Source organism: Staurois parvus, unplaced genomic scaffold (assembly GCF_062004578.1).
Source record: "Staurois parvus isolate SC_StPar_1 unplaced genomic scaffold, SC_StPar_1.0 ptg000336l, whole genome shotgun sequence".
NCBI classification, from domain to species: domain Eukaryota; kingdom Metazoa; phylum Chordata; class Amphibia; order Anura; family Ranidae; genus Staurois; species Staurois parvus.
In genome coordinates this window covers 2,565,259-2,592,842 of record NW_028318132.1, presented here as the reverse complement: position 1 = coordinate 2,592,842, position 27,584 = coordinate 2,565,259, and the positions used below count along the sequence as shown (strand labels likewise).

The 27,584-nt window shown below is 41.6% G+C and overlaps 1 protein-coding gene across 1 annotated transcript; it reads left to right on the top strand.

The window, feature by feature from the left end:
* On the top strand, positions 1-27,584 carry LHFPL7 (LHFPL tetraspan subfamily member 7). Its single transcript, XM_089684083.1, has 3 exons — positions 1-243; positions 1,848-1,986; positions 26,867-27,584. Exons 1-3 carry the CDS (start codon positions 34-36, stop codon positions 27,124-27,126), a joined length of 609 nt encoding a protein of 202 aa, XP_089540209.1. The 5' UTR covers positions 1-33; the 3' UTR covers positions 27,127-27,584.

The window sequence follows — 27,584 nt, the reverse complement described above, 5'->3', positions numbered from 1 at the left end:
ACAAATGGCTGGCTCTATTGATCCTTCTTCCTGATGGTGTCGTGTATGGGATCTCTGTGGGTGACCCTCTCCTTCACTCTGTCTCTCGTTTTAGGATTCAGTTTATTATCCTCAGCATGGTTTAAAAATGATGACATATCTTTTGGGGTGTTTGTTCAATGCAGTGGCCAAATCAGTTCTCCTTGTAACCAGACATGCATTGTTTTTAAGACCTTGGAGGAAATTCCTGATCTCTTTTGGAAGGTAACCAGAAAAGCTTAAAGCAGACCTTCACCCTAAATACACACTTACTTTAGCCTGCTTTCTCTTCCTTCCCCTCTCACATTTGGATATTTCTCTTCATATATTTACAGTATTTGTGTTGCTGTACACTACTTCCATTTTTCTTGCCTAGGTGGGAATGTTTGCCCTCCACTCCCAGATTCTGAGTATGCACAGTTGTCCCAGCAGGACACTATGGCACATCTGTGCACATGTGGGTTTTCTGCACATGTGCAAAGGTGGAGCGTTATGAAATTCCAACATCTCCTGTGTCTGCACAGGCACGGAACAACCCCTGCGTGCACACACAAGCTGCAGGGCTCTGCCAGGACCTGAAAGGTGGGCAGAGCTCTTTGACACATCTGGGCATGCACTACAGTAACAAAAATGGTGACACTGGGGGAAGAAGTGGTGTTGAAAGCAAAGCTAAAGGGGACTGAAGTTCCTCTTTAATTTGCTATTAATATTATATATTTCAAGGTATGTTAAAGTTAATATTGCAGTGTTCCTTAGATTTGAAGGAAAAATGGAAATCAGTATTTTTGACACGTATCAAAATGGGAAGAGGGGGGGGGGTCACCTTCCCCTTCATCTTATAAACTTGGAGTCAGGTTGTACAGCTTTCGCTAGAGGGGAACCACCTGCTAGAAAAATCTGGTGGCACATAGCCATGATATAATGCAATGGTTCTCCATGGGAACCATTGCATTTTTATGATTGGACTTGGCACTGCTTAGCACTTCTGTTTCAAGGATATTTGCACAGGCATTGTGGTAGATAATGATGCCTCTAGTTCACTACAGGGAGTGGCACAAGGAGAATAAAAGATTTAAATTTTCTCCATGAATTCCATCAAAAACCATCAATATGTAGTTTTGTTTAAACACATTCCTTTCAAGTATGAACAATGTAATGTACCAGGGGCCAGCTGTGCACCTAAGTGCTAAGTTTTGAAATTCTGAATAATTTAGCAGATGAAAAGAACAGTTTCCACAAAAAAGGAAATGTGTTGATACAGAAAAGTAGAATATGCAGATTTTTTTTTTTTTTAGGAAATCCTTAACGTATTATGAAATGAAAACTTGTAACAATTGATGCTAGATTCACATGTAAGTACAAATTACACAAGTACAATATGTCAGCTGAAGATGATCTAATGATACATGCTTTTAAGATTTTGTGTTTATTTAGGAATCACATTTCTCACATCGAGAAAACAGAACTTATTTCTTCTATGTTCGGACTTTTTTTTATAAGGTTTTGGAAATTGTGGATATTAGATGTAATTCAGCTAACTGTGCCATCAGATTTGTTTCTAAATTCTTCTAGCTGAGATCGGACAGTTTTTATAACCTAAATGGAAAGGCTGGGTATCAATTGTGCATTTGAGCCTCACACATTTCATCTTCCTACATTCTGCTGCTATGTTAGTATTCAGTCAGCTGCAAAGGAGAATACATTTTCAAATATATTAGCATGCACGTAAACTTTCATTCAGTCTAAAAATTGCTATCCCCATATAATAGTCTCTGATGTACTTTAAATGTGAAAAAGAATTTGTAATTCAATTCTTCTTCTTGTTCTAGATTGCAGCTGTGATACTCTTTGCTGGTTGGTTGCTGATGAGTTTTGGAGCATTACTTGTTTTGTCATGGACAATCATACCTGCAGGGATTTGCCAAAGAAGGGTGTGTACTCCAGCCAGACACACACAGCTCACTGCAGGTACTTAAAAACATTTTCTTAATTTTTACACTGTATGAAAAGCAATCAAAATGTATTTAAAACATAAATGATGTAGATATATAAAAAAATACTGATCAGGAAAATAGGATTTTTGTATTCACCATAAACACCTTTTCTCAGAGTCAATTGAGGTACACAGCTTGATAGCAAGAGACTTCAGGATTATACTATTAACTCCAGGATAAATAGAAACTGGGCATAAAGAAAACTGAATGACAATCCTCTTGAGGCTACGGCCCCTCCCACCTGCTCAGTCCAAGCAGTCCAAGGAGAGAACAATAGTATATGAGTGGATGGAGCTGTGTCCCTGCATGGACCCAGAGAAAATAATTTTATGGTGAGTACACAAATCCTATTTCATCCACCGAAGGACACGTTAAGAGTAAGTGACCTAGAGACAACCAAAAGCAGTCCAAATTGAGTGCAAAAAGCCAACAAGAAAATATAAAAAAAGGAAACCAAGGGCATTAATTAGTCGCTTGAAGAAGCTTTTAACCAAAGTTTTCTATGGAGGCAGACCTATCAGACCTAGAACTGAGAGAAAGTATGTATAGAAGACAAGGTTGCAGCATTACAATTCTATGACACCAAGGTCTGGTGACTAAGAGACCAAGAACCACTCACTGTCATAGTGGTTCTGCTTTAACCTCCCTAGCGGTCTGATTATGTCCATATTTCTGTGCTCCAAGTGGTACATTTTTTTGCATGGAAATATGTATTTTTTTTATTGCAGGCCTGTAATTTTTAGGAATAACTCACTGAAATCTGTCCGAACAAGAGTCTAGTAAACATCCCGGTTATGTTAAAATTTGAAACACGAAATCATAACTGATAATTTAATAAATAATCATAAAAAATAATATAATAATAATAAATTTAATTAAATAGTATAACCAAACCAAAAACACTGAAATTTGAAATATAGCGCCAAGTTCGCACATCACTGAGCAAAGTCGCAAAATCGTTTTCAGTGTCTGATGACGAATTTCCCCACTAATCATTATCACTCAATTCTGCAAGTAGTTCTGATTTACTATTGCTGTTCTCTAGCTGGTCTAAAACCGATTTTGACCTAAAGGGACGCTTTTTGGACGCCATGGACGTTTCTCAGTTTCCAGGCATTAAGAACAGTAAAAATGCAGGCAGGGCACAGGACAAAGCACTAAGGACAAAATGTATGTGAAATGTTTTTTTTTTTTATTTAAATATTTATTAATTTTTCAAAGCAATAACAAAACACTTTCATCACATTCATAATAAATATACATGACTATTTCTTATTACTTTTCTTTTTCCCCCTTAAAACAATACCCCCTCCCCCCCCCACTCTGCATTCTTTCATTACCTCTTATCCAAAGCAAGAATATCCTTCCCTTCCATCCTCTCTATATCTTCCTTCATTCACTTTTTCACCTTTACTTCAGAGTTTTCCCATTTTTCCCATTTCGCATAATATACCTACATCTTATCTTCCTGCATATAATAGAGCTTCTCCATCCTGCTAATCCAGTTCACTCTCTCTATCCAATCCTCCTCTTTCGGTACTTCTGTTTTCCTCCAATACTTCGGGATCAGGCTTTTTGCAGCGTTCATATAATACCCTAAACCTAATTTCTTATATTTGCTAGCTGATAGCTCTGAACTATGCAGCAAACACATCTCTGGGTCTAGCCCAATATTTATCTCAGTTATGGTCTCTATTAAGTGTACTATTGTTTTCCAGAATACTTGAATTTTTGGACATTCCCACCAAATGTGATACACTGTCCCCTCTTCTCCACACCCTCGCCAACACCACAATGATTTTTCCCTACTTATCTTTTGTTCTATGCTTGGTGTAATGTGCCATCTTGTTAAGCATTTATAGTTTATTTCTACATCCCTCAAACTTACATTTTCGTGAACTAATCTATTTATTTTTTTCTGTTTTTCTTCATCTAATACCACCCCCATGTCTCTTTCCCATATCACTATGTGCATTGATTTGGTGTTTGTGTCTAGTTCTGTGAGAATTCTATATATTTTAGCTGTTCTGTGTTTACCATCCCCCCGTGTATCCAGCAACCTTTCAAACAAATTCCAATCCTTTTTCATTCTCAGAGGTTTTGGGAGATTTCCCCAAAAACATTTTAATTGGTGATAGCGCCACTCATCTAACTTAGTGAAAATCTTTCCCTTTTCCTTTGCCAGATCTTTAAAAGACTTCGATTTCCCCTCCCCCATAATATCTCTCAGTTGGACATCTTTCTTTTTAAACCATCTACCTGTTATCTCCTCTCTACCTGGGGGAAAAAATTCTGTATTTCTTAGTGACATTAAAATAGAAGTAAATTCCCACTTCATATATTTGAGTACTTTATCCCATTCCCTTAAAACATTCACAGTGTATAAACTTAAATCCTCTTTCAATCCTCTATATTGTGCTGGTAACCATATAATTCTATTCAAATTAGTTCCACAAAGTGTATTTTCAATTTTTACCCAACTTTTCCCCTCCACATTAAATGTCCAGTCAAAAATTCTCCCTAGTATTACTGCTGTGTAATATCTCTTAATATCTGGAACTCCCAGACCACCCTTCCCTTTGTCTCTACTTAATATTTCATAGGACACCCTCGGTTTTTTATTCCTCCAAATGTATCTTGTTATCACTCTTTTTATTACCTTGAAAAAAGCTTCTGGCAGTTTAATTGGAATCATTTGAAATCTATATAAGATTTTCGGTACAATTATAATTTTTGACCTAACCATGATGGAATTCCTCTAACGTTTTTAATTCCTCCTTCACTTCATTTAATAATGAAATATAGTTTAGTTTTTACAAATTCATATACGCCGTAGTGAGCCTTACTCCTAAATATTGTATATCTCTTTCTTTCCAGATAAAGGGAAATTGCCTTTGTATTTTCTCTTTTTTACTTTTTAGGATATTTATATTTAGGATCTCAGTTTTTGTTGGATTGATTTTTAAGTTTGATAATTCCCCATATTCCTTCAGCGACTTCATTAAGTTTGGGAGTGTTATCCTGGGATTCCCCACATAAAATAGCAGATCATCCGCAAAAGCCGCCACTTTATGCTCTATATCTCCTATCTGAATTCCCTTTATATCTCTATTCTTCCTTATCGTAGACAACAAGGGCTCCAATGACATAACATACAACAAGGGGGACAAAGGGCATCCTTGTCTTGTTTCATTTGACTTCCCAATGGGCTCTGTTTTTTCCCTATTTACTATAATAACTGCGGAGGGCTCCCTGTACAACTTTCTAATCCATTCCCTCATTCTAGCTCCGATTCCCAGGGCTTCTAAGGTATCCATCATGAACCCCCAGTCTACTCTATCAAAGGCCTTTTCAGTGTCGATCGAGAGAACCAACGCCGGTACCTCCCTTTTTCTACTTTTCTGTATAAGCATCAGGGATCTCAACCCATTGTCCCTACCCTCCCTTCCTGGGACAAAGCCCACCTGGTCCCCATGTATCCATTCAGGCATATGCTCCTTCAACCTATTCGCTAAGACCTTTGCATATAACTTGGTGTCTGAGTTCAACAATGAAATTGGCCTATAGCTAGAACACTGTGAAGCGTCTTTTACTTCCTTATGTAACAATAACACATGAGCTTGTACGGATTCTCTCCTCATGTCCATCTCTCTTCCCAGAGCATTCATATATTTCTCCAATTTGGGTATTAATAATTCACTACATTTTTTATAATACCTCACCGTATAGCCATCCGGTCCTGGGCTTTTCCCTGTCCCCATACTTTTTAGTGCTACTTTTATTTCTTCTTGTGTAATTTCTGCTTCCAAGGATTTAATTGTTCTTCTTTTAGTTTCGGTAGACTCGCATTTTTTAAGTATATCTTTCTTTTTTTCCTATTTTCAGTTTCCTTATTATTTATTGTGTCATATGGGTTAATGTTGTACAACTTTCTGTAATAATCAATAAACTCCTTTGCATTCTCCTTATTTGAATGAACCAGTTCTCCCTTAGAGCTTTTTATTTTATCGATATAATTCCTATTTTTCTTTTTCCTTAAGGCTCTCATTAGATGTTTTCCTGGCCTATCTCCCCATTTATACTTCTCGCTTAGCACTTTATTATAGACTCTCCTTCTCTCCTCCTCCATCAAAGTCTCTAGCTCCTCTTTCTTTTTTATTATCTTCTGCTTAATTTCTTTTACTGTGCTCTTTTTATGTGACTTTTCCAGGTCCGATATATCTTTTAAGAGCCCACTAATTTTCTCTCCTTTCTCTTTTCTTTCTTGCCCCAATAGCAATCAGGATACCTCTTATATATGCCTTATGAGATTCCCACTCTGTAGCTGTCGACACATCCTCTGTCTTGTTCTCTCTAAAAAACCTCTCGATTTCTTTCCCAATCTTCTGGGCAGTATCCTCATCCAGGAGAAGTGCTTCATTCAACCTCCATCCTATCCCATCTGTTTTCCCCCTTCCCCATCCCATCCTCAATAGAACAGGGGCGTGATCTGAAAGAGTCATTGCTCCTATATCTACTTTAGCCATTGCCTCAATAAATCGATGTTCTATCAATATGTAATCCAACCTTGAATACGTCTCATGTGCATTTGAGAAGAATGTATAGTCTCTATCCTTCATATGCATAACTCTCCAAGTATCTACCAATTGAAACTCATGGATCACCTTCTTTAATAATCTCAGAGATCTACTCCCCTCACGCTGCACAGAAGAGGTTGTATCTTTTTGCCGCTCCATACAGAAATTAAAATCCCCGGCCAGTGTCAAACAACCCCTTTTTAAAATCCATCAGTTTTTTTAGCACACATTTCAAATACATCTCCGGCTTCTTATTTGGACAATATATATTAGCTACTGTACACTCCACCTCCTGCATTTTACCCTTCAAAAACAGATATCTCCCCTCTGGGTCCACTTTTCTATCCTCCAACTCAAATCTTATATTTTTTTTGAACCCTATTGCCACCCCTTTTGCTCTCCTGATCGGGGAATCTGCATAATACCATGTTGGATAATCTCTAGATTTTAACTTAAGCTATGATTCTATCTCAAAATGTGTCTCTTTCAAGAAAATAGCCTAAATCTGTTCCCAGGACAATTCAACCCCTTTACGTTATAGGTGACAACTTGTAGTTCATCCATCTTTCTTATGTCCCTCCTTTTGCCTACCAACCCTCTTCCTCTATTTCCCTTGCTTTAGTACTCCCTTAAATCCTGCAGAGTGTTAACTCTAATATTAATACCCCCCCTCCCCTCCCCCTTCCCATTTTTAGGCAATTGTTATACCTATTAATCATTTGTGGGTCTAACTCCCCACTTTTGAATTAATACTAGGGGTCAAGCTCCTCCCATGGACGGCTCCTCCTCCCTCCAACCTCCCCAGTACCCTCCATCTTCCTCTTATTTCCTCCCCAACGTTCCAGGTGCCCCTTGAAACAGAACAAATTTTCGTACTATAAGGAAGATTAAAGGGCATAAGAAGAAGAAAGAGAGAGAGGCATGAGAGAAGAGGAAAGAAGAAAAAAAAAACAAAAAACACAAAAGGGAGGGAAAAACATCCCTCTCTCCCCCCCTCCCTCCCCTCCTAATTCCTCCTTCTGACAGACTGCCAGTCCTCTTGTCTCATTATTCCTATCTCTCTCTCCTCTTCCTCCCATCCCACAATCTCCATTCTTTGCAACTCAAGTTTTTCACAAAAATCTCTTAGGTCTTCCAGAAATCTCAAATAAGCTGTAACTCCATCTTTCCATCCAATTAGGCACACTGGGGTCCCCCACCTATAAAACACATTCTTTTTCCTCATCTGTTCTAATAGGGGTTTCAGGGATCTCTTTCTCCACAGAGTCTCCGGTGCAAGATCTGCATATATCTGGATATCCATTTCTCCATATTTAATTGATGCTTTTCCTTTGATTTTTCTCCAGATTGCTTCTTTATCTCCATATTTGTTAAATTTAACAATTATATCCCTTGGTTTTTCCTTCCCTGTGCCTTGTTGGCGCTTTCCTATTCTCACGATATCTTCCAAGTCAATCACCTCTAGGGCAGGTCTGTCCATTATGGAGTTTAAAATTTTACCTACTAATTCTTGCAGTATTTCCCCTTTTGCATTCTCTGGGACTCCTTTTATCCTAAGATTACTCCTCCTGTCCCAATTTTCTTGTACCTCCATCTTATATGTCATTTTTTTCTGCTTTTTCCCCATATTCTTTATTTTCTTTTCTAATTCCGTGATGTTTTGGGCCTGATTTTTAATTTTTTCCTCCATTTCTTCCACTCTCATCAACACCTGCCCCAGGTCATTTCAAATAGCTGCCATTTCTTGCTTTATTATCTTCTCTAAATCTTTAAACATCTCTGCCATTTCTTTTTTATTTGGTACTTGTAGTTCTCTTTCACTTTCTCTCATCTCCATGGCTCCTATTGTTTGTTGACTACTAACATTTAGTCCCAACGATAGTCTAGGGCAGGGGTGTCCAAACTTTTTTCAAAGAGGGCCAGATTGGATGAAGTGAACATGGTGGAGGGCCGAACATTTTTCCAAACATTCTTTGAACCATTACAATTAAATGCAAATAAATTATTTTATGCCAAGTTACCGTATTTTTCGCTGTATAAGACGCACCTGACCATAAGACACACCTAGGTTTTAGAGGCAGAAAACAGGAAAAAAAAAATTCTGAACTAATGGACTGCATGACCAGAGACTGCGGACAGCACAGGGATGACCAGAGACTGCGGACAGCACAGGGATGACCAGAGACTGCGGACAGCACAGGGATGACCAGAGACTGCGGACAGCACAGGGATGACCAGAGACTGCGGACAGCACAGGGATGACCAGAGACTGCGGACAGCACAGGGATGACCAGAGACTGCGGACAGCACAGGGATGACCAGAGACTGCGGACAGTACAGATGACTGCTGACCTTTGGGGAGGTGGGGAGCGGGTACCTGAATTTGACAGGTACCCGCTCTTACTTCCGCACTTGTTCTTTGATCTTACCTGTTCCTCGATCCAGCCGCGCGCTGTCTTCCCGGCTTCTGTAATGGCGCTCGGCATGACAGCCGGGTGCCCAGTGCGCATGAGCGAGAAGCACTTGCGCTTTGTGATTGTTCCGGCGGCTTCTGGGATCTGTCATGTGTCCCAGGTACCGCCTTACCATTCACAAAAAGCACCGCTTCTTGCGCATGCGCACTTGGCACCCGGATGTCATGCCCAGCGCCCACACTACAGAAGCCGGGAAGACAGCGCGCCGCTGGATAGAGGAACAGGTAAGGTCCCGCTGCAGAGCTGAGCGGCCGGCCCGGTATTCTGACACGGCCGCGGTGGAAATACCGGACCGGCCGCTCCATATTCGCTCCATAAGACACACTGACACACTGACATGGAGGGCCGTATTAAACCGACCCTCGGGCCGTAAATGGCCCGCGGGCCGGACTTTGGACATGCCTGGTCGAGGGCCACTTTCCAGACTGATATCCAATTCTCCTTTTCCGTTTTTACCTTTAGATCTTTCTGGGGTCACTTTTCCCTGAGATGTATATTGTTTAATTGTTCCCGTTTGGGACCCTTTAGGCCCACTTCCTTTACTACTTTTGTTCTTCATTGCTTTTATGGGCCTTATTCTCCTCTATATTCTCTTTGTGTAAATAAATGGTTCACAGAGATTACACTGGCCCCACTTTTAGCCCAATTAGTGACCGATTTTCCTCCTCATTTAAGTTGCTTAATCTTCTTTTCTTCCTCTTTTTCCTCTTCTTCTATTTCTAAAGCCCCTAGGAATCCCCCTTCACTCCCCCTTGCCCCCAAGTCTCCTTAGCAGCACAATGGGACAATTATGTTTATAAAAGTTCCAGTCATTTTCACTCACCTGTATTCCTCTTCCCTTGCTGCCAGACAGGTGGGGGTTTCAGGTGTCCAGCTCCTCTATATAATTTTTTCCTTGTGGGGGATTCCTCAGGGCTGCTTGTCCTGCTGCTTCTGCCTTCATAGGGGTCTTCCCCAAAGAGCCAGCATCCCCATCTTCTTCTCGTTCCTCAGCTTAGCCAGGGCGCAGTCAGGAGAGTAGGCAGCTGGGAGCGGAAAGCCGCCCTCCCTCCTTCACATGCACGCCAGCCGGCTTCCTGCGCTCCCAGTACTCCTTTGCGGCTGGGCATGTGACCGCACCGCTCTCCTGTTTCCCAGCAACCTGGCTCTCCCACTCGCCGGACTCCAGGCAGGCCACTCTTACCCCTTCACAGCTCGGGGTCTCCTCTCCCTCGCCAGCTCCCCCGGCTCTCCGGTAAGCACTCCGCAGGTTATCTTCATTAGGGGGTCCCCTGGGGAGGTTAGTGGAGGAGCTTAGCTGCAAGCTCCTACATCGAGCCCTCCAGCACCACCATGTTCAGGCTCCTCCCCTCATGTGAAATGGTTTGATACAGTAATGTTATACTATGTGATTTTAGTGTATCTAGTGAATGTCACTTTTTGTCATTTTTAAATTTCCCGCCGTTCCGTCCCCCGTATGTCTCGACGTCGCAGGGGATGGAACCCAGAAGACAGATGCCGGCATCCACCGGAGGACATTACAGGGGACACTGCAGGGAATACCGCCAGGGAGGTTAATAGAAAAAAAGAAAAAATTATGTCACGTAGCTTGGTGGAGGCCTTTCAGGAAAGGGGTCAGGAAAAGCAGGCTTGAGCAGTGAAACTGGAACACTGAATGGATTTTTTAGCAATCAGGAACTGCCAACTCTTAAGCCACGGGATTGATTTCTCTATTTCAAAAGGACTGCTAAACCTTGGACCCAGCTTTTGTGAGGGGCATGCAAGTTTTAGGTTGGGTGTGGACTGCAAGTACTGCTGTTTCTGGAATGACATTTGGCACAAAGGTAGGATGGAACCCATAATTGGCTCAGAATGGAGATTGATTGGTGGATGAGTGAAAGGAGATATTATATGCAAACTCCACCAGTGGTAGCAACAAGGCCCAGTTTGCTAGAAGAATGCAATGCATCAGAGATATTGTTCCAGGGTTTGGTTGGTTGGTCGACCATTGCTGCGATGGTGATATGTAGAGGATATTCAAACCTCGATTTTCACAGCCATACAGAGGTATTTCCAGAATCTGGAGGTGAATTGCACCCCCCGATACAATACACCCCTTGGATACAATACTGCTAGAAATCCCATGTAGCCGTACCACTTCTTTCTCATGTATGTATTGGAATGGGTAAAGTTCTGAGCAGGCCCCATGTCTTAGATGGGTTGTTCTTGTTGAGTAAGCAGTTCGTGCAGGATCATACATAGTTCCTACAATTCTGGTTAAGGCTTGGCCACCAAAAGGAACGTTGAATTGGCCTGCCAATGGATGGACATGAAAATTCCTAAATACACATGGCCGAATCTCCTGAGGAACAAAGATTTTATTGTTCCACCACCATATTCCATCCTGTTTCCTGCAGATTGTGGACAAAGGGCAGAGGCTTGTTGAATAGAAACCATCAAATGTGGTTGAAACAGCAAGAAATTCTGGGAAGACAGGAGGATGTTAGAAGATGGTTCAGGGGTATCTTCAAACATACAGGATAACGCATCCGCCTTCCCATTCTTGGACCCCAGTCGGTAAGTGATGTGGAAAGAGAATCTTGGAAAGGACAAGGCCCAGTGAGCCTGACAAGGTCTTTGGTGCTTTACAGTTTTCAGCAAAAATCAGTAAAAGTATGACGGGGTGCATTGCTCCTTCCAACAAGTACCTCCATTCTTCGAGTGTCGCTATTTGCCAGTAGCTCTCGGTCACCCACATCAATTTTATTTCGGATTAACTCAGAAAAGAAGAAGGCCATGGGATGCAGTAAGGCCTTTGGACCCTGGTGATGTGACAAGATATCCCTTCTTGGGGTTTCCTAAGTGTCAACCTCAAGCATGTAAGGTAAAATCCAAATCAGGATGCTGTAAAACTGGTGCTGACATTTAGTGTGTCTTCAGTTTATCAAATGCTGCCTGGGCTTCAGGGAACCACTGGAACTGTGTATGTTTTGGGTGAATTATGTAATAGGTTTGCCTTGGGCTGCATTTTTTAGGGGGGCGGTGCCACCCCCAGGCAGAAGGGGCCAGTGGCATCGCTACAGGAGGGGGAATGGGGGCAATTGCACCCCCCAGGACTGTATCGGGCAAGGGGACAGTCTTGTCTGGGCTTGGATGGGCCCACAGTGATGTAATGGTGCTGCTTGATGCCTTTTATGAATCACAGCAACAGCCAGGACTGTTGCGGATGCAGGAGTGCTGCCAGCCTTAGGGCAGGGTACTGCTGTCCTTGGACTCCACTGTGATATGTGACTTCCATCAAATCTTCTACTATACAGAGAGGTGAGCAAATGGAAGGCATTACATGAGACTTTCTATTCCCTATGAAGACCATGAATCCTCTATCCTGTCCGCAGTCTCTTACCATCTCCTCTATCCTGTCCGTAGTCTCTTACCATCTCCTCTATCCTGTCCAGAGTCTCTGACCAACTCCTGTATCCTGTCCACAGTCTCTAACTCCTGTATCATGTCTGCAATCTCTGACCAACTCCTGAGGTGGAGCTCTAATAGGAAGAGGTGGCGTTTAAAGAGGAAGAGGTGTGATAAATTTAGATTGGGGGAGCACCTGATTTTAGTTTTGCATTGTGCAGCACAAAACCAAAATACACCACTGAATACAAGACTGACAGATATACCTATAACAAGCAAAATGCTATCTACTTCCTAGCGAAACTATGTTCTGTATACAATAACAGTTACTTAGCTCTGATTATTGAGGCTTCACAATCTCCATAGGCAATGTGCACCCCAGGCTTGCTCTAAAATAGTTGCAGGAGAAATCTTCCTTGGTGTTAAGTCATCATAGAGTCTTCAATCAGTTTCTGTTGATATATATTTTATATCAAACGTAACACAATGCATAGGACAGGATTGGTTTTGCTTCCGTAAATGAGTCCAATCCACCTGGGGATTGTGCACTTGAAACCATTGTATTCTGGGAATGATAATGGGAACATAGGGGAACTCAGGATGTCAAAGCGTAAAAGTTGTTAGTGTCCTGAGTTAATTGTGGTTAACGTAGGGGCAGTCTTATGGGTGATGGGCCCAAGCTTTAAGTGTGCATCATCTGAAAGGTGGATATGGAGTTGCTGCTTCTTGGGAAAAAAAATCAATTTGCAAGTCTCAGGCAAGTGTGGAATCAATATATCAACAGTCAATGATATCCTGAAACTTGCTTTCCTTTCCTGCTAACTGTAGAAAGACAGAAAGCATAACATGTAGGCATGTGCAGAATGAAAAAAATGTGTTTTGTTTCAATTCATTATTTAAATAATTTAGTTTTGTTAAATTCATTTATTTTTTATTTCGGAATTTGTTTTGTTTTCTAATTCGATTTGAATGCAATTTGAATTCAAATTGGCAATCGAATTCGAATGTATTCAAATAGAATACATTAGAATTCAAATTGGCATTCAAATTCTTATTTATTCTATTTGAATTTCGGAAGATGGTTATATTTTATTTTATTCGATTCTATTCTTTCCTCTTATTTCTATTTTTTTTCTGTTCTACTCTTTTCTAATCTATTCAAATTTATTCTATTTGAAATTTGAATTTTGGAAGACAGTTTATATTCTATTTTATTCTATTCTACTGTTTTTTCTATTCTCCTATTTTCTATTAAGTTCAGTTATTTTCTATTCTATTCTTTTCTAATCTATTCAAATTTCAATTTATTCTATTCAAAATTTTAATTTCAGTAGACGGTTATATTCTATTGTTTCTTCTAACCTATTCAAAAGACAATTATATTCTATTATTTTCTATTCTATTCAAATTTGATTTTATTCTATTCAAAATGCAAATTTTGTAATACAGTTATATTCTGTTGCATTGTTTTTTTCTATTCTATACTTTTCTATTTTATTCTGTTCTTTCCTATTCTATTCTTTTGTATTCTATTCTAATCTATGCTATACGAATTTACATTTTCTCAATTTGAATTTGAAAGATAACTATATTTTATTCTATTGCTTTTTCTTTTTAATTATTTTCTATTCTTTTCTATTCTGTTCTATTCTTTTATAACATATTCAAATTGTTTCTATTCGAATTTCTAATTTTGGAAGATGGGTATATTCTATTTTTTTTATTCTATTAATTTATTATATTCTATTTTATTCTATTCTACTTTTTTTCTATTCTCCTATTTTCTATTTTATTCTATTTTTTAAAATCTCTTATATTCTATTCTTTTGTAATCTTTTCAAGTTTATTCTATTTGAAATTTGAATTTCATAATACAGTTATATTCTATTGTATTGTTTTTTTCTATTCTATACTTTTCTATTTTATTCTATTCTTTTGTATTTTATTCTATTCTAATTAAATCATTTTTCAATTTGAATTTCAGAAGACAACTATATTCTATTTTATTCTATAGTTTTTTCTATTTTATTCTTTATTATTTTCTATTCTTTTCTTTTATAATCTATTTGAATTCAAATATATTCTATTCAAACTTGACATGACCATCACTAAGTTAATGGCGATACTCAAATTTATTTTAATGTTATTCTTATTTTATTTAGGAACTGTCAACCTACAATACATGTCATTAACTGCTGATATAGAAAACCTCAAACTCTATACCAGCCTTTTCACAGCACCATCAGTGCTCACAGTTACCCTTAGAACTACCTCGGTTCACATATTACCCTTCAGTTTTCACAGTGCCCCTCTGATCTCACAGTGTTCTGCAGCCTTTTCTAGTGGCCCTTGGTTCTCACGGTGCCCCTTTTTTCTTACGGTGCTCCTTAGTTTTCACTGTAACCCTCAGATCTCCAATCGCACCTTAGATCTTCCACAGCTCACAGCAACCCAGCATGTAACTGTCCTCAGCAAGGTCTGCTGTTCCATCCTTGCTTTCATACGGAGGTCCCCACAGTCTCCAACAGGTCCCCATCTCTCTCATCTTCTCCCACCATCACGCAGCATCCTGCATAGTAGGCTAAGGTCATAAATCTTATTGGCCTCAGTCGCCAGCAATGATCGCACAATGCTCCAGCAATACCAAGTTACAGTGTAGAAACCACATCTTACACAGAATCTCCGCTACTTCCCTTTCTGGTTCCTTTAACACAATGATGAATCAGCAATGAATAGCAAGAAAATGTTAGAGAATGGACAGATAAAACTCTCAATGTTTGATGGTGCTAAAGACAAAATACTGTTCTATACTCACTTGGAGGAAAGAAAGAACACAGGCCACTGAAATGCATGTGGGAAAAATCCCTAAAGACTCACAGCAGGGAAAATAAGTGTTCCAAGCTGATGAGAACTCTTGCAGGAAGAATATTTACAATCATTATACATGGTCTGGATTAGAGAACACAAAATGCCCCTGTTTATCAGAACCTGGTGTCAGAGTCCTGTCCACAGCAGAAGTTCTGGAAGATCTGGCATTTCTGTCAGTACCCTGCATGGCCGCAGAAGCACACATCAGCCTCAGTTTGCTGCCAGACGTTGTTGTCCTGTGATTGTGACCTGTGATTTCCTGATACCGACTTGGCTTGCTCCTGGACCTGTCTACTCTGCTTTACCCCTGATCTGACCTCGGCTTGGCTTACAGATACTCTCTCTCGCTCCTCTGTGTATGACCTCGGCTATCCCATCTGACTACATCTGCTCTGATTTCCACCTGGTACCTGAATGTCAGGGCAGGGGCCGAGGAACGGACAGGCAGGCCTAACAATGTAACGCACTGGCTGACGACAACCACTACCCACAGACCGAAGTCCCTCAGGGCGCGGAGTCTAAGTCCCAGGCTGCCCTTCACCAGGGCCCCTGATGGTGGGGATAGACTTGACGCAGCCAGGAACCAGGTCGCGGCCCCCGAGACACCTCAGCTGCAGTAATGGCCGCCGCCAATGGCGTGTAGCTGGTGGAAGAGACAAAAGAGTAGTCAGACAAGCCGGGTCAACAACAACAGGACAAAACAGTACAGGACAGCAGACGAGAATCACAGGTCACGAGCCGGGTTCAGCAACAGAGGGTCAGATCAAGGGAGAATACAAAGAATAGTCAAGTCACAAGCCGAATCAGATACCAGGAGAGTCACGAGAGTCAGAACAGAGTAATAGCAACACAAAGACACAAGACACAAGTGCAAAGAGCATGTGCGGGCCACAGGCTTATATGTCATCAGCCACACCCCTTTGGGGGATGGACCACAGAGACCTGAAGGCATAAAAGGATTCCCATCATGCACAGCAGAATCCAAGATGGACGCCAGCACATGGAGTAACATAACCTCAGGGAAAAGGTAGGACCTTGACACTGACCTTGGCTTGAACCGACTACCCAGTAAACATCTAAATCCCGGAAGGGCTTGCATACCACGCATAGGCGCCTCCTGTGTGCAGACATATCTCCATGCACCAGCTGTGCTTCTGAGTGGACCACCAACCAGCACTCCTACAGGCGACCTGTGCAACTTTGGGCCTGACTCCCGCTGTCCCACTCTCAGGGGAGGCCAGAACTTAGCCTCAAGGGAAGCCCTCTCTCCATTGGCCTCCATCGCCAGGTACATGATACCTGGTCTTCAAAAGCCAAGCCGTCAAAGCCAGTGATCATGAAGCAGGGTGAAAGGTCAGTTCATGAAATACAGAATGTATTTGATCTGGTGGAGAGCAGATAGAGCACCAGATAACAGATGATTCAAGTCTGTGTGCCACACTCTCCAAGACCAGTAAGGAGCTAGGAGTGTGTGAATAATTGGAGGTCCTCAGCTTCGACCCTACATAGAAGTTGAGGTAATAGTTTCAGTGGAGGAATGGCATAAAATGAGGCGTACTGATCCACTGGCATGTCTCTTGTTCTAGAGACAAATCTATCCAGTTTTATGTTTAACTAAAAGCTAGTAGATTCACTTCTGGTGTTTCCCAGAGCAGATGTATGTCCCAGAACACTTCTTGATGAAGAATCCATTCCCCCGGATCCAGGTGCTGTCTACGGATAAACCTACCCACCAGTTTTGCAGCCCAGGGATATGAACCTTGGATATTAGTAGAAAATTAAATTTCATGTAGGGCACAAAATGTACGGCTATCATTGCTGCAATATTCTTGGTGCTCCTCCTGATTGATGTACGTGGCAGCTGTGGCATTATCCAACTGAATTCAGACCCAATGACTGGTGAGAAGAGAGTCCAGTTAAGTAACAACAAATTGCTCATAACTCTAGGATGTTAATTGGAAGCTTCAATTCTTCTTGAAACCAACAACCCTAAACACATGATCTAGAACTCCATCCCAATCCAGGTAACTGGCGTCTGTTACAACAGTCTTCCAATGTATAGGATGAAAAACCCCTGTCCTCTGACAATGCTGGGGACAGAAGCTATTATGACAGAGATATCTGGGTCAAGCATCTAACAATCATCTAGTCTTGAGAGACTGAATTTGTCTCATATCATTAGAATATTCTGCTGCAAAGTACTGGAGTGGAATTGAATTAGTGGGACTGCTTTGAAGGTAGAAGCCATTTATCCCAGCACTATGCAGGGAAGACTGATGTTAGGGTTGAATTTGCTTAACCTGATTCTGCAGTTTCAACAACTTATCCTGGGGCAAATTGACCATGGCCTGAAAGATATCCAGGAAAAGGCCCAAGTACTCAAAGTAATGTGATAGAATCAGTGATGACATCTCAATGTTCAGGGACCACGTTATCATTGACACATTGAAGTCCAAGATCAGAGTTTTGTTCTCGCAGCAGCAGATCATCCAGGTATCTGAATATTATTATACTTCTTAGATTAGGGTTTCTCAACCAGGGTTCAGTGGAACCCTAGGATTCCCACAGAGGTTGCCAGGGATTGTAGTAACCATGCGCATAAATATGGACGCGGTCGTCCATGTTACTAAGGATCCTCCATCTTGTGTCATTCTCACTCCAAAATCAGCCCCCTCCCTTTCTGTTGAGTGACATGTGGTCTGGTGTGGCTGAGTTCAGGAGTGCACAGGGCACAGCTGGATACCCTTGATGGTTGTAAACCCAATTAGCTGATGTCAGGGTGTCTGTCCCATTCTTGCTCTGAAGCTGATCGTAAAACTATAAACCCGGCAGTCACTGGACTTCAAAAGCATTCTGGGATAGCAGTAAAACATATATCCCATGTGAAAACACTTTTTCATACAATTTCGTAATTTCTCGTAGGTAATACATACAATGAAACAAGACATATATTCAGAGAGGTCATTTTAATACAAGTCACCTGATACCTTACACCCCTAGATTACGTCTACCCAAGAGCAGAAAGCAATATCTCCTTAACCATCACAGCCAGATATGTCATATGTGATGTCTGGACGTTCAGAATATCGTTCTCCATATTATCCTGCCACTGGATAGGATGCTACATGTACCTAGGGAAGGTTATTGACCATAATATAAACTGCGGGGGATTTGGTCATAGCCTGAGTTCCCCGCCTAAACACCCCTCCCCAAATGAGGCAATTGGTTCTTTGCTTTAAGGAGACACCCTGCTGGGTTCCTAGAAAAAGGCTGTTATGCTTGGAGAAGTAAGATGAAGAGATCTCCCTTTTAACATCAGGAACCAACTTTGGGAGAAACGGTACCCTTTTGCTCAGGACCCTTGAATCTGCTTAAATCAAGTACTCTACCTCTCTAAACTTCTTTCTGTTATCTCTCTGCTGTGTTAATGCTCTCTGTATTTATATATATATATTGGCTACATCTTTTTCTGTAAATATTTTTATCGCACCATTTTTACCTTTTTAGTAATAAATCCTATTTTCTGAAAAGTGTTGAACTGTTTCTAAAGCTCTTTAATGCAAACTAAGAATCCCTGTCTCTGAAGAGTGCTACTGTGTGTTTTTAACTTTTGCATACATCTGCCTGCGGTGACAGTGTGTATACAGTTGCTTATTCAAACATCATAGTGTTACTGCTAAGATTGGCGAGTTTCCTCCTTCTCTGTACAAAAAGGCGGTGGTGGCAGTGTGAAGGGTTAATTGCGTAATTAACCTGACCCAGTAACAATCGCTCTCAGGCTGCAGCACATAGATTGTGGTCCAGTGAGCTGGAAAATCTTTGTGCAGGTTGCAGCTGAGTATGGCATTGTTATGCACGTGACAGCGCGGTTTTAGATTGGCTAGTCCTTCGGTCTGATGCCGCGCCAGTCACAGGGATGGCTTGAGAAATGAGCAATTTTTGCATCTCAGGTAAGTTCCCACTGACACCATTGATCTTTTAGCAATCTGTAAGGACATAATTCTTCCCAATGACCACAAGTGTAAGGAGCATTCCTACCTCTGACTATCACACTAATGTATCATGAATTGTAGATAAAGCCATTTTTAGCAGGAGTTCCCTAAGATCAGAAAGTTACACCAAGGGTTCCTCTGCATTGAAAAGGTTGAGAAAGGAAGTCTTAGATGAAGGTCTAGAACTGGTGCAAGGACCTTTGTGAGCACTTTAAGGACCAAGGCAAGACAAAATGTAAGAGCCACAAACTGATAGTTTCCTACAGGAAAGCCAATAAATCACTGTTAATTGATACCAATTGATGAAAGCAATACCTGACCAAACAGATTCCATCCAAAACTTCTGAGGTATTGAGTGCTAATAAATCCAAGATAGAATGAACTCATCTTTGTAGTATGAGAACTGTAAACGGATTTGCCACAAAACCCTTGAAATCCCTTATAACACCAGAGGTTTAAATTTTTTCCGGTGTCTTGAGCAATAGTCATTGGGAACATGCGCCACTGCACTCATTCTACAAACAGAATGACATCTCTCCCTCCTCTACCCTCCCCCAACAGTTACCAGCGCTATGTGTACTGCTCTGATCACATGGGATGAATAGGAGAGGAGGACTGGCACGGATCGGAGCAGTACATATTCCACCCACACAAGCAACAGCAGTGGTAAGATTCTTCACCTCGGGTGCTATTAACTCCTGCACAACACTGGAAGAGCACTGGAATCCAATTGTAGATTTAGCCTAGTGACAAACTTCCAGAACAGGTAGTATGTGTGGCAGCAGCTTCCCTGCCCCCTATATTGTGCTCTCTTACCCCACAATACTGTGCCTTCCTGCGCCTCCCTGTACTGCACCCTCCTGCCCCACCGGACCCCAGTATTGTACCTTGCTGCACCCCTGTACTGTGCCCTCCTAATCAAGTATGCTTGTGCCCTCCTTCCCCCTGTACTGTCATCTCTTGCCCACTCTACTTTGCCCTGCCCTCTGCTCTACTGACCCCTCTTCAACTCCCTCCTGACACCCTGTCCTTTTGACCCATCCTCTACTCTACTGACCTACATACAGTGGATAGAAAAAGTCTACACACCCCTGTTAAAACGTTAAGTATCTGTGATGTAAAAAAAATGAGACAAAGATAAATAATTTCAGAACTTTTTCCACCTTTACTGTGACCTATACACTGTACAACTCAGTTGAACAACAAACTGAAATATTTTAGGTGGATGAAAGTAAAAATAAAAAAACTAAAATAATATGGTTGCATAAGTGTGCACACCCTTAAACTAATACTTTGTTGAAGCACCTTTTGATTTTATTCCAGCACTCAGTCTTTTTGGGTATGAGTCTATCAGTATGGCACATCTTTGTTGGTGAGTGGGTGCACTGGACACCTTAGCTGCCATTGTGCTACATGCTGGGTGTCCAGTGCGCTCCTATATCTTTAAGGAGGGGTGGGCTCCCTCAGGTCCACCTGTCCTTTGTCTATCCATTAAATACATGTGCCTCTACTAGGGGGCTCTCAAACTTTGTAGTTAGGAACTAAATATCAGGGTGCCGTGACGAGGCTCTGTAGCTTACGTATGTATTTGCAAATGCGTGCTAATCAAACCTGCTTTTAACGCATACTGTTAGTCAGGTTAATTCGGTTTGTTTTGCTGGCTGGTTGGCAAGCTGAGCTGGGAATTTTTCTCTTTTGTTGTTTGACACCTTTAATGCAACCTATAAACTGTACAACTCAGTTGAACAACAAACTGAAATCTTTTAGGTGGAGGGAAGTAAAAATAAAAAACTAAAATAATATGGTTGCATAAGTGTGCACACCCTTAAACTAATACTTTGTTGAAGCACCTTTTGATTTTATTCCAGCACTCAGTCTTTTTGGGTATGAGTCTATCAGCATGGTACATCTTGACTTGGCAATATTTGCCCACTCTTCCTTGCAAAAACAATCTGTCAGATTGCGAGAGCATCTCCTGTGCACAGCCCTCTTCAGATCACCCCACAGATTTTCGATCGGATTCAGGTCTGGGTTCTGGCTGGGCCATTCCAAAACTTTAATCTTCTTCTAGTGAAGTCATTCCTTTGTTGATGTGGATGTATGCTTTGGGTCGTTGTCATGCTGAAAGATGAACTTGAGCTTCATGTTCAGCTTTTCTGAAGGTTTTGTGCCAATATTGACTGGCATTTAGAACTGTTCATAATTCCCTCTACCTTGACTAAGGCCCCAGTTCCAGCTGAAGAGAAACAGCCCCAAAGCATGATGCTGCCACCACCATGCTTCACTATGGGTATGATCTTCTTTTAGTGATGTGCAGTGTTGTTTTTACGCCAAACATATCTTTTGGAATTATGGCCCAAACAGTTCAACCTTGGTTTCATCAGACCATAACACATTTTCCCACATGCTTTTGGGAGTCTTCACATGTGTTTTTGCAAAATTTAGCCGGGCTTGGATGTTTTTCTTCATAAGGAAAGGCTTCTATCTTGCCACTCTAACTCATAGCCCAGACATATGAAGAATACGTCTGTTGTCACATGTACCACATAGCCAGTACTTGCCAGATATTCTTGCAGCTCCTTTAATGTTGCTGTAGGCCTCTTGGCAGCCTCCCAGACCAGTTCTCTTCTCGTCTTTTCATCAATTTTGGAGGGACGTTCAGTTCTTGGCAATGTCACTGTTATGCCATATTTTCGCCACTTGGTGATGACTGTCTTCACTGTGTTCCATGGTATATCTAATGCATTGGAAATTCTTTTGTACCCTTCTCCTGACTGATACCTTTTAACAATAAAATCCCTCTGATGCTTTGGAAGCTCTCTGCGGACCATGGCTTTTGCTGTAGAATGCGACTAAGAAATGTCAGGAAAGACCTACTAGTACATCTGAACTTTATTTGGGGTTACTAGAGGCACTTTAAATGATGGCAGGTGTTTACTGATTCCTATTTAACATGATTTTGAATCTGATTGCCTAATTCTGAACACAGCTACATCAACAGTTATAAGAGGGTGTGCACACTTATGCAACCACATTATTTTAGTTTTTTATGTTTACTTCCCCCCCTCCCTTAAAGATTTAAGTTTGTTTTTCAAATCGAGTTGTACAGTTTATAGGTCACATTAAAGGTGGAAAAGTTCTGAAATGATTTATCTTTCTCTCATTTTTTTACAACACAGAAACCTGACATTTTACCAGGAGTGTGACTTTTTATATTCACTGTATTACGGACCTCTGTACACTACCTTTCCTGCTACTGAACTCTGTAAACTGCAGGAGTTGCAGTACTCAGCAGAATGGTCATTGTCAAAATAATGCAAAATGTGTTTGCAGTGTAATTGATGTTTATCACTGTATTCTCTTTAACCACTTGCCTACCAGGCACTTATACCCCCTTCCTTACCAGGCCAATTTTCAGCTTTCAGTGCTGCCGCACTTTGATTGACAATTGCGCGGTCATGCAACATTGTACCTATATGAAATTTTGATCATTTTTTTCTCACAAATAGAACTTTCTTTTGGTGGTATTTAATCGCCACTGGGCACTTTACTTTTTGCGCTATAAATAAAAAAAGTGCAAAAAATTTGAAAAAAAAAAAAAAAGTTTGTTTCTTTTATAAAAATTTTCAAACAGGTATTTTTTCTCCTTCACTGATGTGCGTTGATGAGGCAGCACTGATGGGCACTGATAGGCGGCACTGATGGGCACTGATAGGCAGCACTAAAGGGCACTGATAGGCAGTACTAATGAGGTGGCACGGATAGGCGGCACTGATAGACAGCACTAATTAGGGGTCACGGATAGGCGGCACTAATATGCAGCACTGATAGGCGGCACTGATGATGGGTACTGATAGACGGCACTGACTGGCATCACTGCTGGGCACTGACTGGCGGCACTGACTGGCACAACCCCTGGGCACTGACTTGTGGCACTGACTGGCAGCACTGCTGGGCTGCACTGGTGGGTGGCACTGGTGGGCAGCACTGGTGGGTGGGCACAGGTGGGTGGCACTGGTGGGCAGCACTGGTGGGTGGGCACAGGTGGGTGGCACTGGTGGGCACAGGTGGGTGGCACTGCTGGGCACATGTAGGTGGCACTTCTGGGCACAGGTAGGTGGCACTGCAGAGTGGCACGGGTGGGTGCACTGATGGGCACGGGTGGGCGGAGCTAGTGGGCGCACTGCTGGGCGGAACTTGCAGGTGGCACTGCTGGGCACCGATCATCAGGGCACTGATCATCAGTGCCCTGATGATTGGTGCCGATCCCCGATCTGACAACTGCCGGTTCTCGGCAGTACTTTCCTCACGATCTGACAGCGTGAGGAAAGTGCAGCCGAGAACCGGCACTTGCATTTCATTCTGATCAGCGTGTCATTGGACACCACTGATCAGGTGGTAAAAGGCCGCTGTGATTGGCCTTTTACCACATCACGTGATCAGCTGTGTCCGTAGGACACAGCGATCACGGAGATCGCCGGGTGCGCGCCCCCTGGGGCGCGCAGGAGAGCGCGTTCTGGGAGGACGTCATATGACGTCCACTCAGAACTGGCCGGCCACAGTGAAGCCGTCATTCGGCTATCTGCGGTCGGCAGCTGGTTAAGATCTGTTGGGTTGCCGCACTTTTGAGACTGAACTGTTGCAAGCAAATACATAAAAAAATTAACCCATGAACAATACCTTTTATGGCTGTGTTTTTGTGCTGTATATATGGTATTTTAAAATTAAATTGTTACATACAGTATGCAAATCACTGGGAATCGTAGGCACAATATGCTTCTTGTAGAATCACTCCCATTTTAAGTAAATGTCCCATCCCTAATTAAAGTACATGCTCCTCTCACAATACCTTGCTAGACATACAGCAAAAAAGATGTTCCTTTAAACTTTTGAAATGTTGGCAACAGTGTTTACAATATCGGAATTCCAGCAGTTGTGAATTCTTTTCTTAGAAGAACTTGTGATCAAGTGATATGAGGAGCGTATAGAAAGTAGCTTTTAAGGGTACTTGCCTGTGTAATCATACAGAGCCCATTCTGAGGGAAGACATTTCTATGGGAGGAGGAGAGTTCCATGCTTGCTCAGCTAAACAGTTCTACATCATTGGAAACCTCAGCTGGGAAACAGAATTACAGGAATTGATAATGGTGGATTGACCATAGATGCTCAGCCACCAGAAAAAAAACCCACAGGGCCTGAGCAGTAATGGAGTAGATTCTGAGCCATTTGCAAGGCTACCAGTAAAAGTAAACAAGTGCAGAAAGAACCTTTTGTCCTTATAGTCTAGTGCCCAGCATTAGCTACAGCTGCCTCTGTGCCAGAGTTTAAACAAAAACACACAGGCACACTTTAAAAAATACCAAAAAACTGACTTTATTCCTTAAAAGCCTTTCAAGAAAAGTGAGTCTTCAGAGATGGGTCATGATAAAACTCGCATAGCTCTGGTCCTGGTAACTCCATAAGGAATTCCCAGATATACTAGCCTGAACAGAGTCCTGTCTAATTGGAACTTAGAAAGGTACCACAGCCGACTGCAGGACCATTGCAGAGAGAACATCAGTATGCGTTAATGAAGGAAAAGCTGCACTTATTGGCTAACTGGGGAGATTTCCCATATCAAACCTGAAACTGCCAGTATTCCCTCAAAAATAGAACAGAAGAAAATGAACATTCATCCTAAGGACATTGAACAAAACCGTGCAGTTGTAAGTTTGGATGTGGCTATAGCTTCAAGGGAGCTGGCCTTTGGTTTTCTATGTGCCTAGTGTCCAATTAGGTGTAGGTGGCAGTTTACCCCTCAATCTCTTACTATCAAGCTGTTTCCCTCAATTGATGATAGAGAAGTTATTTTTTGGTTGAATACATCACTACAAGCCAAAATCTAGCATCATGGCGCATTCATATATACAGGGGTTGGACCAAAAAGAAAAAAAAAATCAAAACACTACATGATTTGCAGGTATAAAAAGTGATGTAACAATCTTTTGCTTCTGCTGTGTGATGAGACACCTAGCTAACAGGTGGGAAGCCTCACTTACGCCGTGCACTGCATGTACCGCTAGAAATACAGAGTTGTGTCAGAGCTTACTGAGCTTCAAAGAGGGCATATTGTTGGTGCCCACTTACCTGGTGCCTCTCTGATTGAAATTGCCAATTTATTTGTCATGTCACGAGGTACAATATCACAGGACCAAGACTGAGCTCTGCAGTCACTGTTTCAGCAGTTTTCTTATTTTAGGTCACAATCATGCACAATGTCCTTTTGTCTCTTTCAGTCAGACGTTGTTTTCCTGGAAACTGTATATTTATTTATTATAGGTACTTATATAGCACTGTCAATTTATGCAGTGCTTTACATATATATTGTACATTCACATCAGTCCCTAACCCTCAAAGGGTGTACAATCTAAAGTCCCTAACTTTATGTAAATTCATACACATACTAGGGACAATTTAAACAATATCCAATTAACCTACCAGCATGTCTTTGGAGTGTGGGAGGAAACCCACACAGGCACAGGGAGAACATCCAAACTCCAGGCAGGTGGTGCCATGGCTGGGATTCGAACCAACAACGCTAGTACTACCAGGCGGAAGTGCTAACCATTTAGCCACTGTTCTGCCCGTATGCCGTTATAACCCTTGATAGTGTACCTTCGGACACAGCAAATAAACTGGCAACTTCAGGCACAGAGGCACCAGCTAAGGAGCACCAACAATTTTACCGTGCACACAGTGAATGACAAAAGTGAGGCTTCCCATCCGTTAACTAGGTGTCTCATCACACAGTGGAAGCAAAAGAATGTTACATCACTTCCCCTTTCAATGCGATACATTTCATCACTTTCACACCTGCAATCATGTAGTGTTTCCATTTTTTTTGTCTAACCCCTGTTATATCACTTTGTAAGTGGTGTGATTTCTGAATGCTCAGATTAATGAAAAAAGTGGGATAAAGAAGATCCTTGTTTAGCTAACACCAAGAAAATAGCCAAATAAATGCAGGAAGCTGTCAGAACCAGCTGCAGAACCCCTGGCTCCTTACTAGGTCACCTAGTATCATTTTGCTTAATGAGCAATAAAAAACATTTTTGGTTACATATTTACTTAGTTGGCATAGCTGAATAAAATAACAGACATAAGTTACACATATTGCAAATTGTGGTATGGGTGTAGAAGAGCCTTTCTCAAACTTTTTCCCTAGAGGAGTACATGTAATATATTTCTTGTCTCATGGAACCCCTGCTAAAACCATTTCATTGGGGGTCAGTGGGAAAAATAACAGTTACATTGAAGGCAATTGGGAAAAAATGCCCCTTACAGTGGTGTTCAGAATGCTATGCCGCTGACTCTGCCATATAGTGTTGTTGCCATATAGGCCCTGGAACTATGCAGGCACCATCAAATAGGAGGTCTCTGGTCCAAGAACTCCTAACTGCCTTTGGAGAAACCCTGTGGTTCCATGGAAACCTGGATGAAAATAGCTGGTATAGAATAAAGCAAATGTACCTTACATGCAATTTGCCTGAAGTGATCTCTTTGCTTACCTTTTGCAGTTGCTGTTACTGTCCTTGGTCTTATCCTCTTCCCTCTGAGTCTTCGTTCTTCATTTGCAAGTCAGATTTGTGACTCCTCATATGCCTACAAAAGCGGAAGCTGTTCCCTTGGTTGGGGATACATGATGGCCATCATAACAGTGATGCTCTCCTGCTTCCTTCCGATTATTGGTCGTTACAATTTGAATGAAATGAAGACCAAGATATTGAAGTCTAAACTATCCCAGCGTATGCTGCCTTGCGAGAACCACAGATACTGAGTCCCGCTGATCACAATTGTTCTTCCCTATGATAAAACAGCACTGTGGACATCAAGCAATGATCCCTTATTTCCTCCATAAATATAAACATGCGTGTTTGGCTTATTTGATGTTCATGTTTGTAAAAAGATCCTTCAGTGGTTGGATTGTCTTTAGATTGTGACTCATGTCTGACTGCCTCCTAATCTATAGGAAGCTTTAGACTTCATTTATATTATCTTTAAGACAGCCCTGAAAATTGTACTCTCCAAATCTGTTTCCAAGACCTAACCTGTCAGGTCTTTGTGGTAAGTACAAACGTATAACTGTGTATAGTTATGTGTAATAAATATAAATGTAGAATATTAAACAAAGTCAGTATGGGTAAACATATTTTGTCACTGCAATCACAGAAAAAGGCTATGTACAAAATATCTAATAATGCTATGTATACATTTAGAATAATTAATAAAACTTAA

Coding starts and splice junctions, on each gene's coding strand:
- LHFPL7 (XM_089684083.1), top strand. CDS start 34: ATGGTGTCGTGTATGGGATCTCTGTGGGTGACCCTCTCCTTCACTCTG. Junction 244..1,847: donor TTCCTGATCTCTTTTGGAAG/GTAACCAGAAAA, acceptor TTCTTGTTCTAG/ATTGCAGCTGTGATACTCTT. Junction 1,987..26,866: donor ACACACACAGCTCACTGCAG/GTACTTAAAAAC, acceptor TACCTTTTGCAG/TTGCTGTTACTGTCCTTGGT.